Source organism: Erythrolamprus reginae, chromosome 1 (genome assembly GCF_031021105.1).
Source record: "Erythrolamprus reginae isolate rEryReg1 chromosome 1, rEryReg1.hap1, whole genome shotgun sequence".
Lineage (NCBI taxonomy): Eukaryota > Metazoa > Chordata > Lepidosauria > Squamata > Dipsadidae > Erythrolamprus > Erythrolamprus reginae.
Genome location: NC_091950.1, coordinates 310,085,207 through 310,105,263, shown reverse-complemented (window position 1 = coordinate 310,105,263; position 20,057 = coordinate 310,085,207). Strand labels below are relative to the sequence as shown.

Here is a 20,057-nt window from a genome sequence, read left to right as displayed (position 1 = left end):
GTTTAGAGCAGTTTACATTTAGGCTGAATCTATTACGTCCTTGTGTATTGTTGTGGTGGAAGGTTAAGTAGTCATTAACAGGAAGGATATTTTGGTATATGACTTTATGAACTACATTTATATCAGTTCAGAGGTGATGTAGTTGTAAATTGTCTAATTCCATTATTTCAAGTCTGGTAGATTAAGGTATTTTATTGCAAGAGGAGTGAAGGACTCTTGTGAAATATTTCTGGACTAGTATGATGGATACTGTAACCCCATCCATCACTAAAGATTTACAGTTACAAAAACAATCAGAGAAATCAGAAATAATTTAAGTATAATTAATATTTGGGCCTATCACCCATCCAAAATATATAAGCAGATAGTAGTTGTATATAGTAACTATAAGACTGGGTAAGAAACAGAATGTATTCCAGTTTGCTTAAAGGATACTGATGGTTATTTTTAAATGGATGACAATGGTTTACTTATTGAAATGTTTCTTCCTGGTTGTTTATATGCACCAAGACAAATTCCTTGTGTGTCCGATAAAGACTTCTGTTCTATTCTATTCTATTTCTGTGTCTTCTCTGATCTAGCAAATATCACAAGTACCATCAGTCAAGGAAGGTTGGCTGGTGGAGTGCCAAAGAAGAACCTTTTCTGCCATGGTATTCACTTCTCGGAATATCATACCTCCCATTAGATTGGTCCCACCTTGTTAGCCTTTTTAAATTTTTGAAGACCTGATTTGGGGGTTTTGTGTGTGAAAAAAAGTGTATCTGTTTTTGTGATTTATACACATTTATATTGTATTCTGTTACACTGTACAAAATAAATATTTTGTATTTTATATTCCAGGTATTCTAGCCTTGGAATACTGGATCCAGTTCTGGTCACCACAATTTTAAAAAAGATGTTAAGACTCTGGAAAATGTTCAGAGAAGAGCAATAAAAATAAGTATGGGTGGATGCTAAAACATATGAAGAACGCAGGAATTGGATATTTCTAGTCCAATGAAAAGGACTAGTGGGAACATGAGAGCATATTTGAGGGGCTCCTACAAAGACAAGGAGGTCAAACTATTTTCCAAACCACCAAAAATCAAGATGAGAAAGAATGGATAGAAACTAATCAACGACAGAAACAATGTAGAACTAAGGAAATATTTCCTAATAGTGAGAACAATCAACCAATGGAACAAATTAGAAACATAGAAGATTGATGGCAGAAAAAGACCTCCTGGTCCATCTAGTCTGCCCTTGTACTATTTCCTGTATTTTATCTTAGGATGGATATATGTTAATCACAGGAATGTTTAAATTCAGTTACTGTGGATTTACCAACCAGTAAAATAATATTTTCTCATGTTGCTTTTGATCTTTCCCCCAACTAACCTCAGATTGTGCTCCCTTGTTTTTGTGTTCACTTTCCTATTAAAAACACTTCCCTCCTTTTTGCCTTCAGAAGTTGTGGGTGCTCCATTGTTCGACACTTTCAAAAAGAGACTGGACAATCATTTATATAGAATGTATAGGATATCCTGTTCAAGCCGGGGGGTTGGACTAGAAGACCTCCAAAGTCCCTTCCAATTCTATTATTCAGTGTTCTAAATAAACCTCGTTTGTGACAGTCCTGAGCATGGGATGGAGCCTGTATTATGGCTATTTAGAAAAGGAAGAAAAGAAAAAGGATTTAGGGGTAGTGATTTCTGACGGTTTCAAAATGGGTGAGCAGTGTGGTCAGGCGGTAGGAAAAGCAAATAGGATGCTTGGTTGCATAGCTAGAGGTATAACAAGCAGGAAGAGGGAGATTGTGATCCCGCTATATAGAGCGCTGGTGAGACCACATTTGGAATACTGTGTTCAGCTCTGGAGACCTCACCTACAAAAAGATATGGACAAAATTGAACGGGTCCAAAGACGGGCTACAAGAATGGTGGAAGGTCTTAAGCATAAAAGGACCGTTGTACCTACCTGAACGGTCTTCTCGCTGCACTGGAAGGAGAGTCCAACATGGGTAGTTAACCAATCTTACTGGTAGAGACTGAGTTAATTATTTACATATTAATTAGGTACCGCCCCCTTGTATCCCCCATGAGCTCAGTTTTAAAAACGAAGACAATGTAAGAGGATAACCAATTTTTATTGTCAACTATCCAACGAAACAATGTCCTCCCAACTCCGGCGTCCCTGAACTTAAACAGTGCCGGGTGGGTTTGGACTCTCCTTCCAGTGCAGCGAGAAGACCGTTCAGGTAGGTACAACGGTCCTTCTCCACTGCAGCTGGAAGGAGAGTCCAACATGGGATATGCCAAAGATTAAGGCCCATGGGAGGGAGAAGGTCTTGTCAGGGACGTCGTGGAGGCACAAACTCGTTGCAAAACACGCCTTCCAAACGCTGCGTCCGCTGAAGCAAACGAATCCAACTTATAATGTTTAACAAATGTGGAAGGAGCCGCCCAGGTTGCGGCCTTACAGATATCCTCTATGGATGCTTGCGTGGCCCAGGCAGCTGATGTGGCCGCGCTACGTGTTGAATGACCCGTCAGTCCTGATGGTGGGGTCTGGTCCCTAGCCTTGTAAGCTTCCAAGATACAATCCTTGAGCCATCGGCTAATGGATTTAGAAGACAGGCCTAAACCCATCCTATGTGGCGAAAATGATATGAACAACTGTTCAGATTTCCTGAACGTTTCTGTACGTCTGATGTAGATTTTCAGAGCTCGTCTGACGTCAATTTTGTGCCATCGCAATTCAGATGGATGATTTCCATGAGTACAAAAGTCAGGTAGTATCAATTCTTGTTTTCTATGAAACACAGAATTCACCTTTGGTATGAAGGTGGGATCCAATCTTAGCACAACTCTGTCTGGATAAAATATACAGAGATCTGATCTGACTGATAAGGCCGCTATTTCAGACACTCTACGTGCCGACGTGATTGCGACCAGGAAGGCCGTTTTAATAGATAATAGTCGTAGGGAAATGGACCTCAAAGGTTCAAATGGTGGTTTTGTCAATGCTTTGAGTACCAGTGTGAGATCCCATGACGGAAACCTCCGGACTGGCGGGCTGTGTTTGTTTGTAGCTCCTCGTAGAAAGTCCCTCACCCACGGGTGGAAGGCCAAGGAGCGTGCCTCTGGAACTTGTATCATAGTGGCAAGGGCTGCCACCTGCCTTTTTAGGGTGTTAGGGGCTAACCCCCGGTCTATCCCATTCTGCAGAAATTCCAACACCGGAATTACCGATGTCTCCTTCGGATTCAGATGACGTTGTTCACAAAACTTACAGAACGCTTGCCAGGTTGCCTGGTAAATTCTTGATGTCGATGGACGTCGTGCTGCCTGCATTGTATCAATGACCTTCTCTGGTAACATTTGTTGCCTCAGCCTGCTCCTCTCAAGTGCCACACGGTTAGATGTAGCCACTGGGGATCCGGGTGTTGCAGGTTCCCTTGACTGAGGGCGATGATCCGGTCCGGAATCCTCCACGGTGGTGACACCGATAGTGCCACCAGGTCGGAGAACCATGGGCGTCGAGGCCAATGAGGCGCCACCAATAGCACCTCCGCTCTCTCTGCTAGGATCTTCTCCACCACCCTGGGAATGAGACTGGTGGGGGGAAAAGCATACATCAGACCGGGTGGCCAAGGAGAAAGAAGGGCGTTGGTCCCTTCCGCCCTTGGATCCGGAAAACGCGTGTAAAACCTGGGCAGTTGAGCATTCTGCTGACTGGCAAACAGATCCACTGAGGGAGTGCCGAATCTTTGGGACATCTGCTGGAAGATGGCGGGATCCAAACTCCATTCCGATGGATCCAGAATGGTCCTGCTCAGCCAGTCCGCCTGAGTATTGCTGACGCCGGCAATATGCTCGGCCGTCAAGGATGCCAAGTGGATCTCGGCCCAATCGAAAAGATGGTTGGCTTCCTCCATGAGGCGCTGTGACCTCGTGCCCCCCTGATGATTGAGATGGGCCCTGGTTGCAACATTGTCTGTCAGGACCCGCACGTGTCTGTCCTGCACTAGCGGGGTAAACGCTTGGAGGGCCAAAAACACCGCCCTCAATTCGAGGAAATTGATGTTGACTGGCTCCAAGTCCTTGTCTGACCAGAGGCCTTGGGCCATGTGATGTCCAATGTGTGCGCCCCATCCTAAAAGACTGGCGTCTGTCGTGAGTGTTACTGGACTTTGGAGCCGAAATGGGGAGCCTTTGCTTAAGGCTAGCGAAGTCCACCAGCGCAAGGACTCTCTGACTGCCCGCGGGACACGAACCTTTGTGTTGCAATGGCTCCTCCTGGTTCTCTGAGCTGGGAGCAAGAACCACTGTAGATCCCGGATGTGATGTCTTGCCCAGGGAACGATGCCTATGGCTGACACCAATGTCCCCAGGATTTTGGATAGCAATGCCAGGGGAACTCTCCTGTTGTGCTGAATGCTGGAGATCAGTTGCCGAATGGTACGTTGCCTTTCTGGAGAAAGAGATACCGTGTTTGATAAGGTATCTATGACTGCTCCGAGATGAAGCAACCTGGTGGTGGGAGACAGGTGACTTTTCTCCATATTGATCGTGAAACCGTGAGACTCCAGTGTCTGCATCGTCCTGGCCAAGTCGTTCCTGGCTCCCGATGGCGACCTGGACAAAACGATTATGTCGTCCAGGTAAGCCATCAGTCGGACTGACCTCTGTCGCAGATCTGCCGTCAAAATGTCCAACAGTTTGGTGAAGGTTCGAGGGGCCGAGGAGAGGCCGAATGGCATGGCCCTGTACTGAAAATGCTTCCCCTCGGTGTAGAAGCGAAGGAACCGGCGATGACTGGGATGTATGGGCACGTGGAGGTACGCCTCCTTGAGGTCTATTGAGGTTAATAGATCGTAGGAGCGTATGGAAGATATGATTGTCTGCAAGGAGTGCATTCGAAACCTCCTGTACTTTATGAAAACATTCAGTTGTTTCAAGTTTAATATGAGCCGGCAGCCTCCTGAGGCCTTGGGTACTATAAAGATCACGGAATAGAACCCCTTGCCCTCTTCCTGTCGGGGTACCGGCTCGATAGCGTGAATGTCCAATAAATGCTTTATCTCCTCTCGGAGTTGTAGTCTCTTTTGTGAGTCCCGTATTACGGGACAATGAAGGAAACGAGGTGGAGGAGACTGGACAAACTCCAGTCGAAGTCCATGTGAAACGGTGGCTAAGGCCCATTTGTCGGATGATGTGTGTTGCCAGGAGAGACTGTAATGTTGGAGTTTCCCTCCTATCGGCATCCCGGCTGAGTCACTTGGAGCGACGAAAGCCTCTCTGGTTACCTCCTCGAAAGGGCCGTCTCGATTGTTGGTAACCTCGGGGTCTGTCATGGAAAGATCCCCGGTCAGAACGAAAAGCCGGTTGGTTGTATTGGCTGTATTGACCCTGAGCAAAAGGTCGTTGGGCCTGACCCGTACCTGTATTGGTTTCCCATCGGGGGTTCTGGCGCCTTGAGTATGGGGCGGACCTGCGGTCCTGTCTCCTATTGGCCCTGGGGAGCACTTTCTTTTTGTCCCTGTCCTCAATGAGGACCTTCTCCAAACTCTCCCCGATGAGCATGGATCCCTGGAATGGACTTGAGGCCAGCCGCCACTTAGATTTTAAGTCCGCTGGCCAATTTCTCAGCCAGAGAAGTCGTCGGGACGACATAGTGGTTGCCATGCTCCTAGCCGAGAACTTCGCCGCATGGAGGGTGGCATCTGCCGAGAATTCCGCTGCCGCTCGCAGCTTGCTCAGGTCCTGCCGGAGACGTCCGTCCTCTGGCCCGAGCCTGGCCTGCATTTCCTGCAACCACATAATGGATGCCCTATTGATGAACGATGCCGCGGCAGCGGCTCTGAATCCCCAGCCCGACACCTGATGCGCCTTCCTCAACAATATCTCCGCCTTCCTATCTTCTGGCCTCAGGCTGTCGCCAGTCTCTGAGGGCACCAGCGTACTGGAAACCAGAGTCACTACTGGCTGGTCAATTGGCGGAAACTCTAGGAGTTTTTCGACCTCCTCGTCAAAGGTGTAAAACTTCCGTTCAATGTTCGAAGGCCCCTGCGCGGCTGCTGGGTGCTGCCAAGGGCGCTTAACTCCCTCTACAAATATGTGGGAGGCTGGGAAGTGTTCAGTCTCGGGCTGAGCTTCTTTAAGAAGTGCCTCAGAAGTCTTTGTCGTGTCAGTAGGGTCAGTTGTCTTAGGAGCAGCTGCAAGGTTCATCACCTGCTTGGCTTTACAAAGCAAGGTCCTGAATAGTGCCGGTTTAAACAGTCCTACCGTTGGTGGCGGATCCGGCACTGTCTCGTCCTCTGACCAATCATATTCTCTGTCACTTTCCTCAAACTGTGGTTCCTCCATTAGCGACCCCACGCCAGAAGGGGGCGGTACAGTCCAAGGATTTCTTTCTGGAGCCTGTTGTGGGGGCCTAACGCTTTGTTGCGCCCCCGTAGCAATGCCCTGTGAGTAAACGTTGGCGATGATTTCCTGAAGGTCAGGTGTCATCTGCTGCCAAGAGCCAGAGGGACCTCTTAAGCCTGCTGCCGTGGGTGTAAACGTAGCTGAAGGCCCCTGTAGGCTTCTGACCGAGTGTCCTGCAGACCCCGGTCTGTTCCAAGAAGTGCCAGGTGGTGGCATGGCCTGAGGTATAGGTACAAATTGTCTATCAGGCGACCAGTCCCCTGTTAGCATGGCCCCAGTGGTCCCCAGGGGAGATTGGGAGATCAGCTGTTCAGGGGTCATTTGCTGCCGCTGTGTAAGGGGCAGTCCGGAAGGAGAGGGCTGCAGGGCCACTTCCAGTTTTTTTTCAAGGGCCTTAATGCGCTTCTCTGCTTCCTTCAATGAGGAACTGGAAGATTGGGAGGCTTTAGACTTATCCTTTGCCTTCCCTTTGCCCTTATCCTTGGCAGCTGGGGAACTGCTTTTGTCAGTCCCTGCCTTCTCTTCCATTGTACTCACAGTTAGCAGTTCAGAAAAGTAATATTTGGCTCCACGCTCTTGCAAGTCACAGTAAAAATGGCGCCTCGGCACTTTAGCCTCTTGCGCATGCGCACTGGGGTCTCATAGCCCACTCTCGCGCCTTTGCCACCAGAATTGCTGGTTTCCATGCCGAATTGGCCAAGATGGCGGCGCCCGTGCCTTTCGCGGTCTTTTCGGGCTCGCCGCTCCGCGCCCTGCCACCAATGGCGGTCCCCGCCAGGGTGGTCGCCCTGGCTCTCGCCTTCGCTGTCCTGAACAGCCTGGTGGTCTCAGCGGTCGCGCTGTTGCAGCGGCGGCAACGGCAGCGTTATCCGCGGCTTTTTTCTTCCCCGGCGGCGGCGGCTTCGGCGGCGGCTCATTTCCCAGCCGCCGAACAGCTGATCGCTCTTTCGGCTCGCCTCGCCGATCTCGGAGAGCGATTCCAAGCCTCCCAGTGGGGGGGGCGGACCCCCCCACCTTCGGCTCGCAGCCTTAGTGTGGCCTCGGGGGCCAGGGACCTCCAGGCTGGATGCTCCTCTGCGGGGTGTTCCCTCGGAGGGAATACAAAACCCCTGAGGAGAATCGTTGGGGGTGCTGCCCGCGGGGGGCAGGGACCCCTTGTTGTCTGTTCCACTGCTGTCAGCTATGCCTGAAAAACAAAGCAGAACATTAAACAGGTTACAACATTTTTTAAACATCTTTAACATTTTTTAAATATTTTTTAATATTTTTTTAAACAATTTATTAGCTTTAATTAGCTTAGCTCAAACTCAGTAAGTCTCTACTCTTAGACTGAGTTTTTAAAACTGAGCTCATGGGGGATACAAGGGGGCGGTACCTAATTAATATGTAAATAATTAACTCAGTCTCTACCAATAAGATTGGTTAACTACCCATGTTGGACTCTCCTTCCAGCTGCAGTGGAGAACGTATCAGGAAAGGCTTAATGAACTCAATCTGTATAGTCTGGAGGACAGAAGGAAAAGGGGGGACATGATCGAAACATTTAAATATATTAAAGGTTAAATAAGGTCCAGGAGGGAAGTGTTTTTAATAGGAAAGTGAACACAAGAACAAGGGGACACAATTTGAAGTTAGTTGGGGGAAAGATCAAAAGCAACATGAGAAAATATTATTTTACTTAAAGAGTAGTAGATCCTTGGAACAAACTTCCAGCAGATGTGGTAGATAAATCCACAGTAACTGAATTTAAACATGCCTGGGATAAACATATATCCATCCTAAGATAAAATACAGAAAATAGTATAAGGGCAGACTAGATGGACCATGAGGTCTTTTTCTGCCGTCAGACTTCTATGTTTCTATGTTTCTATTTTGATTCTGTACATATTATGTGCCTTATTTCGTGTTTTATTTTAATATTTTATACAATAAATATTTTATATATTTTATTTGTTTTTAGCATGAGTTGAACCGAGTTATGTACTTGAGATGGGTGGCTCTACAAATTGAACAAATAAATAATTGCAAGTATCTACTGTATGTCATTCACAGCAATTAAATTAAGCCAAGAAAACCATTCCTGAAAGCATCTGCTCCTTTATGGAACTTCACAGAATAAGGGCTGAGCAAAGAAAAGATGAATTTTTGGACTGACATTATTCTTTCTCCGTAATATTTCCAGCAGATTTAGTAACACGCTTCTTTGAAATGCTAATGCCAAAATGAAGCGAAGTGCTTGCCTCGCCTCTGGAGGTGTTCCTGGATCCCATGCATTAAACATGCTAATCAGCAAGAAACTGGTTTATTTGAAATATATGGCTCCATTCATGGTACCTCTACATCAGAAAATTTGCCAGTTGCACTTCACTATTTTAAAATAGATCGGAATATTTAGAAGTTCTAAGTGCTCACAGACATTGCTGAGTGAAAACTGCAAGCCTCATTTAAATATGAGAGCTGAAAAGGGGGATAATTGATCATTAGGGAAATTTTAAATTGACATTTTAAATCATGCACATTTCTACTTTCCTAAGATATAGGATAGGTGAAGCTTTGATTATGCAAATCTGTGCTCTTTAACATTAGGGAGTTAGTCCCATCCAATACAGTGGACTTGCTTCCATGTTAGCAAACACAAGATTGCTCTTTTTATATATCTAAAGTTTATTGAATAAGTATTCAATAAATATGTATTGAATACAGTATTATCCTATCAGCCAAAAGAAATCAATTATATTCCTATGTTGTGGAATCTTCTCCCTCCCTGAGGTGAAGATATGAACTAATGATGTTACTTTTATTACTATTATTATTATTAACATCTCTCCATTTATTCTTGTTTTCCCTGTTTTATAGTATTTTTTATGGTTTTAATATTTGTTCATTGTAATAATTTTAGGTATGGTATTTATTTTTAGTTTTGCGATACGTTGTCTATGGTCACTTGCTATGAGGTAGGTGTCTAGATAAATTAGAGAAATAAATTGGAAAACTTCCACTTTCACAGAGAAAATGTCATGAAAGGGTGAGATGGGTGGCTATATAAATTAGATTTGGGAATGGTTGTACATTACTAAAATATTATCTAATACTATACTATTTTTACTGTGATCCTATATTGACCCATTTCATAAGGATTGTCTGTAGATCATCTGAAGTAGATATAAATTCTTTCAGTAGTAATAAATCAGATTAACATTTGATGGAAAAATTGTAAACCAAATGTGGTTCTCCCAAGGCTTCTTATTTTTTTTTTTTACAAAGAATGAATCATATGAACCCCTCAAATTTGCCTCATTTGCTAACAAGGATTCCAAAGCTATGTGGTGGGAAGGGGTTGGTGTTTAGGGTTTCTCACCAATAGCTATCTCCTCAGCAACATTTTGAATATGGGAGGTTCTCTTATCTATGGTAATATCTGTCCAAGAGTGATAAGAGCTAAAAGACCATTCACATGGTGTGTTTTTTCTTTTTCATTTTGATGTCGGTGCCCTGATCATCAGAGTTTATCCCTGGGAAATCCTGCTCCCCAGCAATTCTTGACTGTTTTTAAGATTTAATATATGGATACAACCCTTTTTTATTTGTAATAATCTGAACCTTTCCTTTATCAGTTCAGTATGCAAACACCTTTCAGTAAGTGCCTTCAGAAGCTGTTCAAAAAGGAGACTATTACTAAGCATATTCTGAAATTGCAAATTCCCCTTTTTATAATATTCCTGAAACATTGTCTAGTTTAGAGAGCAAATTTCACAATCTTCCGGTTACTTTATGTTCATCTCCTAAATGTTAAAGCCCACATATTTTTGTATAACCTTTAGTGCACCAACACAATATTGTAGCTAGGTTTATTTGCAGGGTTTTCAAATAATTTATAAGATTTCTATTTCTTTACTCATTTACTGTCATCCTTTTAAGCAACCCAAGATAGTTTCAAAATAATTTGCTTTAGATATTATGTCCCAAAAGAGAGTCAATATAATAAAAAATTAAGATTTAAAAATTCATGTAAACTCTAGTTGTCTCATGTTTCACATACTCTGGAAATTAACCTCTCAGCATGCCCTGCTCCAAACTGAAATCTCCATTTAATAAGATGGCATGACACATAAAATGTCTATGGATGTTTCATCTGTAGTATCTGGATCATAATTTTTGACAGTTGTATGTGAAACTTCTCCAAATCTTGAGTAGCTTATTTAGGAATTTCAATGTTGATCTTATCTGTCTTCTCTTGATTTATTAAGATTACCTGAAAATCCAATTAAGTTCCAAGGACTAATTCCACGAAAAAACAAACAAACTTTAAAATTTGGATTTGGAGTTTAACTCCTCATGTTTGGAGTAGAATTTTCAGATGACACCAAACTGGCAAGAATAAGCAACTCTCCAGAAGATAAGGCTCAAGATATAGAAGGATCTCAACAGGCTTGAACATTGGGTACTATCAAACAAAATGAAATTCAATGGTGAAAAAACTCATCACCAACTGCACCGGCTTGATATATGGTTCTACATTTAGGCACAAAAACTAAAATGCAAGTACAGTATATGTGGTACATTGCTCAACAGTAGTAACTGTGAGAGGAATCTTGGAGTCCTTGTGGACAACCATTTAAATATGAGCCAGCAGTGTGCAGCAGTTGCTGAAAAAGCCAACACAGTTCTAGGCTGCATTAAGAGAGGGATAGAATCAAGATCACGTGAAGTGTTAATACCACTGTATAATGCCTTAGTTATGCCACACTTGGAATACTGCATTCAGTTTTGGTTGCCACGATGTAAAAAAGACATTGAGACTCTAGAAAAAGTGCAGAGAAGAGCAACAAAAAGGATTAGGGGACTGGAGACTAAAACATATGAAGAAAGGTTGCAGGAAATGGCTATGTCTAGTTTAATTAAGATACGGACTAGGAGAGACGTGATAGCAGTGTTGCCACAAAGAATAGGGAGTCAACCTATTCTCCAAAGCACCTGAGGGTAGAACAAGAAGCAATGCGTGGAAACTAAACAAGGAGAGAAGTAACTTAGAACTAAGGAGAACTTTCCTGACAGTTAGAACAATTAATCAATGGAACAGCTTGCCTCCAGAAATTTTAACTGCTCCAACACTGGAAGTTTTTAAGAAGATGTTGGATAACCATTTGTCTGAAGTGGTGTAGGGTTTCCTGTCTAAGCAGGGGGGTGGACTAGAAATATCAAAGGTCCCTTCCAACTATGTTGTTGTTGTTGTTGTTGTTATTATTATTATTGTTGTTGTTGTTGTTGTTGTTGTTGTGAAGACAGCTCTTTCCTAATATTTCTCAGTGTATATGGTAAATGTAGTTAGCAGAGAACTTTAGTTTGGCAAGAGTCTATATATAAGTATGTAAACAATAAAACTACATACTGTGTTTCCTTGAAAATACAACCTAGTCAGAAAGTAAGTCCTAGTTTGATTTTTACATGTGTGTCCAATATAAGCCCGATCCCCCAAAATGAGCCTCAATTAAGACTCTTCCCACTCCAGGGTGCATGGGTAAAAATTAAGCTAGGATGGGGATAGGGGGTGGTGGAGCTGCCTACTTATCTTTGGATAGTTGGATAGATCTGGAGTGCTGTTATTGGTTACAGAGGCCTTTGGGGAAAGCCTTGCTGGCCCAAAGAAGTTCCTGAAGGCCTATGAAAATGAAAAGGAAGCCAATGGAGATGCAAGCCAGGGTCTTATTTTCAGGGAAACACGGTGGTGTTTTGGGGCCTGACAGCTGCTTTAATAGCTGCAGATACTTGGGAGAGCTGCATCCAAAGAAATATTAGCTTTGTTTGAGCTAATATGCAACAGCTTTGCACAGTCCTAGTAATCAGTATTTTTATTACATTTCTTTTTATTGCAAAGATTTGTATGCTGCCTGATTCATGAGACTCCATGTAGAATGACTAATCTGTAACCACCCTGCTAGAAATTGGTGGAAAATGTGTGTCTCCTAGAGACAATAAAAATATTAAAGTAATACTTTTCAATGGTTAATTTGTTTTTTTAAAATTAAAAGGAAATTGCAGGCATTACATCACACAGGTTCTCTTAATAGGACTACAAACTAGTCTAGTCCTCTAGATAAAAATGAAAAATTCTGGATTTTTTTTTTCATTTGAGCAGCCAATATCTTTAAGCTCTGTATGGGACAATTTGCTATCCCTTTCATTATGACTTCGTTTTCTGGATTTGAATAGCTTTACTCAAGGGCTTGAAGTTCTGAGGTTTCTTTGGAACATTTTGACCCCGATTGCTCAATGGAACACGGCTTTCTATCCAGTTCTCAAAATACACAGGGGAGAAATTGCTTAAATGCTTTTCTATATTTCCTATCTTCATCTCTGTGTCTGACTAAAAGATATCAGCAGGAAACAACATGATTGCATTACATGGCTCAGCAGTCTTGTACTTACCCACACACGGACCAGTCCCTTCGCCTCACTGCATTCTGATGTCAGGCCAAAGCAGTAGCAGCTGTTGCAGCCAAGTGGGTTCCTGGCAGAGAGTCCAAATCGGCCAGCTTTGCACCTGTCACAGTTGACACCTTCCACATTCATCTGGTAACAAAAAAGAAGAAGAGGAGAAAGCTTTAGAAATGATCATCATTCTCTTTTACATTCTAATTTGGAGACTAACTTATCAAATAAAAGTCTTAAAGTACACAACTTAGTAGGACGAAGATACGTGGTAGTAAGATTCCTTTGGCAGAATAAACTATTATTATTATTATTATTATTATTATTATTATTATTATTATTATTTAGATTTGTATGCCGCCCCTCTCCGTAGACTCAGGGTGGCTCACATAAAGCCCAGTGGCTACCACATTTACGATCCCATCATTTTAAAAATACTCTTTGCCTGCCTTTAATTTTTTTAAAATTGATCTGTGGGGACTGAGAAGCAGGAGACCTGGGTTCTGATTGAGTCTTAATATGAAATGGAGTTCATAATGGCTAAACTCCAGATTATTATAACCATCAAGCAAGCTACACAGAAGGAGAATGTTTTTTAAAGCATGGGAAGAATATTTCTTTGAAAGTTGCTCAAAAGTTGCTTTGCTTACTTACTTCCATAAGACAGCATAGCAATTCAACAGAACTTGAGCACAGCCAACAGTGAAAAATGACAGCTGTTTTGCTCCTGAATGAAAGTGTGGACAGCTATCACACTGGGGAAGGCTGAACTATAGCGTTATGATAAAATCCTCTAAGAGCCAACCTTGATTATCTGGTAACTCCACAGAGCTTTCCACATGGTTTCCTTTGGCAGTGATAGTTAAATGGTTTTCTGCTGACTGGTTTCTCAGTCTAGTCTAAACCCCTGGAATTTCCCAATGGTCTCCCTTCCAAATATTAACTAGATCCAGCTCTCCTCTGCTTGCCCCCAACACCCCTCCCCACACAGTTCAGCAAGGATTGGCTAAGTCACGATGCAAACCGGTAGGGAAGGTAAGTTTCCAGTGTCTTGCTAACAGAAACACACTTCTTTCTTTTAGCTTAAGCTGCTGACCGAGCTAAAGAGAAAGTACTACACGGAGACAAATTAAAAACAGAAATATATATAAGAGAGTGAAAGACCCATTTTCTTACTTTACAGGTGCACTGTCCTGTATGATCAGCACAAGAACACTTTTCCATTTCCGAATCGCAAGTCTGGGGCTCAGTACCATCAACCAGACATTCACAGGCAATGCATTGTGGGTAATTCCGATAGCCTAGTCTGCATTCAGTGCATTTATCGCCAGAGAATTCTGGGCGACAGAAACAGCAACCAGTATCATGGTTACACTGGAAGCTGAGGGATCCAGCGATGGTGCAATCACAGGCCTAGAGCAAAAAACAAAGAAACAAAAACAAACAAACCCCAAGTTAGATTGTTTTAGAAAGGGAAACATTTGAAGGATTTCAGTTTTAACCACAGTACAGTATACTCAAAAATGACTGCAACTATCACTGGTAGCTGTCAATATATTCATATTAGCATCAACATATTCATGTTAGCATTTGCAGGCATTGATTTCATTTTTCATAAATGTTATTACTTGAATTGTGTTTCTTTTAAGTAAAGTAACTGAATATTGGGGGGGAGGGGGGGTTTGAACGCAAAACTCTGTCTCTCAATCCCAAAGTGGACAAAAAAAAGCTGTGAGTTGTATACAGTTGGGACCATCAATCAGCAGAATGTGCAAAATATTATCCCAGAATTTCACAAACTTAACAACTTTAAGATGAGTGGATTTCACCTTCCAGAATTCCCTAGCCATCTTATTAATCCTATCAGAAAAATAATTAATATGCAAATCCAGAAAACTTTCTTTTAACTAGGAATCCTTTTTTAAAATTAGAAAAGAAACTGATACTGTAAACTATTTTCTCGTAAGTCTCAGTATTCGTGTACTAAACATCATTTTCAATCTATAGTAAATATTCTTCCCTCACATCGGTGGTGAACACAATTGTGTAGAACTGAGGTATGTCTGAAAGACTAAATATGGAGCAAGTATCAAATTAACTTAAATCTTCCCGTGGATTAATTTGAATTTTAAACAGGCAAATTATTCAATTGTACTTGAAAATAGATTTATAAATTAGAATATAAATATTTATAACATTATATGTATAAATGATAAAAATATCCATATTTGGATATCCAAATATCCAATATTATCTTACAGTCTGCAAATGATATAGTAACATGATTTCCAGACTGTAAAATAATATGCCCATTAATGTATATATTATGTAACTGTATAGCATGTTTTGACTTCAATCTTCAAGAGATGCTTTGAAATGCATGGGGACATTTATTTATTTATTTATTAGTTGTACTTATATGCCACCCAACTCCCTGAGGACATGAATGTAGTGTCTGTCTGCAACTCATTAAAAGAACCATGTCATTCCTGGAATTTTCTAGCAGCTGCAAAGATCAAATTCAAAGTCCTGCATAGCCTTAATATTATGTACACATTATAGTCCTATATTGCAGTGTGGGCATACAATATTAAGTCAGAGCGTTCAGTTCGCAGGAAAATTTTAAGGCAAAGCCAGAAGCAGCAACAGCAACATGGGAACCTTGCTGAAACTGAAGAAGTGCAGTTTGTGTGTGGGGTTTTTTGGAGAGGGGGGAATCCCCAAATCAATGTCCCCATCATGTTGTCATGTTGAGTCCTCAGAGAGGGATGGCATACAAATCCAATTAATAAATAAAATAAACAAAAACATCCCCTTCATGCTATCAATATTCCTTTTCTATTAGAAGTCCAAGTGGTAAAAAGCAGATTTTGAAGGAGCTCTATGGATGGTCTTTGACCACAATTGAGCCCAAAATTTCTCTTGCTAAGAGAGATATTTGTTAATAATAATAATAATAATAATAATTTATTAGATTTGTATGCCGCCCCTCTCTGAGGACTCGGAGCGGCTCACAACAATAAAACATTATATACAAATCCAATGTTAAAACAGCCTTTTAAAAAAAACCTATTAAAACAGTCATATAGCCCAAACACACCATCCATAAAATCAGAGGCAGCTAAGGATATATCAATTCCTCCATGCCTGGCGACATAGATGAGTTTTCAAAAGTTTGCGAAAGGCAAGGAGGGTGGGGACAGTCCTAATCTCTGGACGAGCTGATTCCAGAGGGCCGGGCCCGCCACAGAGAAGGCTCTTCCCCTGGGTCCCGCCAGACGGCATTGTTTCATCGACAGGACCCGGAGAAGGCCAACTCTGTGGGACCGAAATGGTCGCTGGGATTCATGTGGCAGCAGGCGGTCCTGGAGGTATTCTGGTCCAATGCCATGTAGGGCTTTATAGGTCATAACCAACACTTAGAATTGTGACCGGAAACTGATCGGCAGCCAGTGCAGGCTGCGGAGTGATGATGAAACATGGGCATATCTGGGAATGCCCATGACAGCTCTCGCAACTGCATTCTGCATGATCTGAAGTTTCCGAATACTTTTCAAAGGTAGCCCCATGTAAGAAAGCGTTGTTAAGTAGGCTTTGTTTCATTTTACAACCTTTCTTACCACCGTTGGTAAGTGAGTCACTGAACTTTTTAAATTAGTAAATTAGTAATAATAATAATAATAATAATAATAATAATAATAATAAATAATAATTTATTAGATTTGTATGCCGCCCCTCTCCGAAGACTCAGGGCGATTAAGTGAATCTGGATTCCCTATTGATTTGATTGTCAGACGATTGCAAAACGAGATCCCATGATTCCAGGACTCTGCCACTATCATAACTATGAGTCAAATGCCAAGCATCTGAATTTTGATTACATGGCCATGGGATAATATAATTTGTTTGTAAGTGTAAAAAATGATCCTAAATCAGGATGTTGTAACTTCGAACAGTCGCTAAAGGAACTGTTGTAAATAAAGGAGTACCTGTATTGTTTCACGTTAGGGCAATCCAATATGGATTTGAATAGATCCAAGGGTGATGGGCAATTAAGAATCACTAGCTTTGCATTCTAAGAAGCAGGAGAGCGCTGCACACATTGAGAAATACTGGATATAACCTCTTGTGAGCAAATTGTTCACCATATGCAGGAGTAAATTACAATCGGCTTTAAGGTTTGTTTTGCACGGAGGCAGCTTCATGCAATATTCCTTTGGCCTGTAAGTTATGAGAGATTCTGAAATTGGCTCCGCTAAAAGCTCAAACAGAGAAGGGGGCACTTGCACCTGGCTTTGAGAAATGAGTTGAAATACGTTAAAAAGGGAGACTTGGCTGACAGATCATTATTAATTTAGAGAGTGCCATAGCAGCTGCCATACTAACGCACTCAGATAATAGACAAGGCAAGGAGGGATATGAGAGAGCCTGGAACCGAAAGAGGGGTCTTTCACCCTCATTAAGCCGCTTTGCAGAAGCTTGGCGATCGGTATGCTGGAGAAAGACGGAGGCTTCGTAAGAGGAGCCTTACAATCCCCAAAGAAAATAAATTTATCTCATTAATTTATTGGATTAGCAACCATAGAAATAGATTTGATTGCTTGCATTCAGGACACATATTCTTAACAACTTACTGCAACTGTAAAACTAACTTAACCCTCTTTTTGTTGCTAGCAATCATTATTTGCACAGCTTTTTTTTTTAAGCTGATTACAAACTTTATTTTTCAGTGTATTCTCAAGAAACTAATTTGGATTGAAATAGCATGGATGTGAAAATAAATAAGAGTGTACAAGTTGCTTATAAGTCATATAGCAAAAAAGGAACCATACTGAGATTAGGGCTAGATAAACAATTGCTTCTTTATAACCTTGAGTCATGATGGCCTCCATTCTTCCGAGGTGGGTAAAATGAAAATTGCTCCCAAAACAGTTGGGGACAATATGATCTGTAAATTGCTTAGAAAGTGCCGTAAAGCACTCTAAAGCAGTATATAAGTCTAAGTGCTATTGCTATATTTGACATTGTGAATGCAATTCACTTCCATCAAATGTATTGAGAAGCCATAAGGTAAGGTAAACAACACTTGAAAATTATGTGTTTAATAATCCTATAAAAGGATCCTTCATATTTATCACATCTACCTCAAGGACATCAGAATAGTGTAGATATAATAAAAATAGCATATCCAATTTATTTATATAATAGTACAGTGATACCTTGTCTTACAAACTTAATTGGTTCCGGCACGAGGTTCTTAAGGTGAAAGTTTGTAAGACGAAACAATGTTTCCCATAGGAATCAATGGAAAAGCGATTAATGCGTGCAAGCCCAAAATTCACCCATTTTGCCAGTCGAAGCACCCGTTTTTGCGCTGCTGAGATTCCACTGAGGCTCCCCTCCATGGGAAACCCCACCTCTGGACCTCAGTGTTTTTGCAATGCTGTGATTTCAGTGAGGCTCCCCTCACCGGGAAAAACCCACCTCCGGACTTCCGTTGCAGTGAAGTGCCCGTTTTTGCACTGCTGGGATTCCCATGCAGCATCATAAAAACACGGAAGTCCAGAGGTGGGGTTTCCCATGGAGGGAGCCTCAGGGGAATCCCAGTCGCACAAAACAGGTGCTCACTGGCAACGGAAGTCTGGAGGCAGGGCATCCCAGTGGCGGCGGTGGGTTTGTAAGGTGAAAATAGTTTGTAAGAAGAAGCAAACAAATCTTAAACCCCGGATTTGTATCTTGAAAAGTTTGTATGATGAGGCGTTTTGTAAGACGAGGTATCACTGTATCTAGTATCTATTTCAGTTACTTAATATGAATACTTTGAGATGAAAACTATATTTATTTATTTATTCATTCATTCATTCACTCATTCAATTTTTTAATGCTGCTTTCTCCTTAGACTCAGACACATATATAATATGTGGGAGCTTACAATTAATCACCTAACTTGGTTTTTAACCTGATCTATCTTCTACGTTTCTTTACTATTTTTAATTTAAAAAAACTAATAGCAATATTGTCTATAAATATAAAAAATGATATTCTCGAATGAAATTTTTGGAATATTATTAATATAATCCATGGAAAAAGTGATCTTTTTGTTTAAAAAAAAGTAGATCTCAGCTAGCAAGATTTTACTTTGTTGCGGTATATTATATCTACGGGTAAATATATACTGGTAGATACTATGGTGGGTTTTTTTTGCTTTCAACTATAAGAGCTGATTCATAATATGTGCATGTGTGACATTTCTATGCATACTATGCCAGTTCTAGTTAAAACACAACTTCAAGGATATAGTCACACAAGTCAACTTTATCTGGTATAACTTCCTAAAGTTAGGACAATGAAAAAAAGAAAGAAAGGAAATATTCACCTTGCATCCATTGATAATATCATGGCCCCAGTGGTTCGGTACACATTTTTCACATCTGTTTCCTGTGGTATTGGGAGGGCAGATGCAACGGCCAGTATGTGGGTCACAATTATTACCAAGATGGGCACATTGACAAGCTTCATGGAAGAGGATTAAAAAAGACAAAGACAATCATTTTAAAACATGGACTACCTTACTCTACATATACAGAATGATTTTTGGCATTTGATACTATTCTCTGTGAAAATTTATTCAATCATGGGTTAGAAATATAATAACTCAGTGACCATGTGATATGGTCATGGTGACTACTGTTCCAGAAGAAAGTAGGACAAAGAAATGGGTTTATCATTTGAGTTATTGTTCAATATACAGCTCCAGAAGTATTAACATTTAATAATTTTTAACCTAGCTCTCATTGAGGGCATTTGTGGCATGAAAGGGAGGAGCTACAGATAGACCTTGACTTACGATCACAATTCGAACAAACAAATTACGAACAAACTTCCAGCAGACGTGGTTGGTAAATCCACAGTAACTGAATTTAAACATGCCTGGGATAAACATATATCCATCCTAAGATAAGATACAGGAAATAGTATAAGGGCAGACTAGATGGACCACGAGGTCTTTTTCTGCTGTCAATCTTCTATGTTTCTATGCTTCTATTCACCCCAAAATTTCTGTTGCTAAGTGAATTTTGTCCCATTTTACAATCTTTCTTGCCATAGTTGTTAAGTGACTGACTGTAATTGTTAAGTTAGTAACACAGTTGTTAACCGAAACTGGATTCCCCATTGACTTTGCTTGTTAGAAAGTTGCAAAAAGTGACTTCATAACTC

General features: G+C 41.4%; 1 protein-coding gene across 1 annotated transcript in view; it reads right to left on the bottom strand.

Moving 5' to 3' along the window:
• The window catches only part of LAMA2 (laminin subunit alpha 2), a 528,196-nt gene that overhangs the window by 154,725 nt on the left and 353,414 nt on the right, over positions 1–20,057 (bottom strand). The window contains exons 22-24 of the mRNA XM_070733489.1: positions 19,216–19,352; positions 14,016–14,252; positions 12,837–12,980 (exon numbers count right to left, since the gene is read on the bottom strand). Of these exons, the coding sequence (XP_070589590.1) occupies positions 12,837–12,980; positions 14,016–14,252; positions 19,216–19,352 (518 nt within the window). The remainder of the gene's footprint in view (positions 1–12,836; positions 12,981–14,015; positions 14,253–19,215; positions 19,353–20,057) is intronic.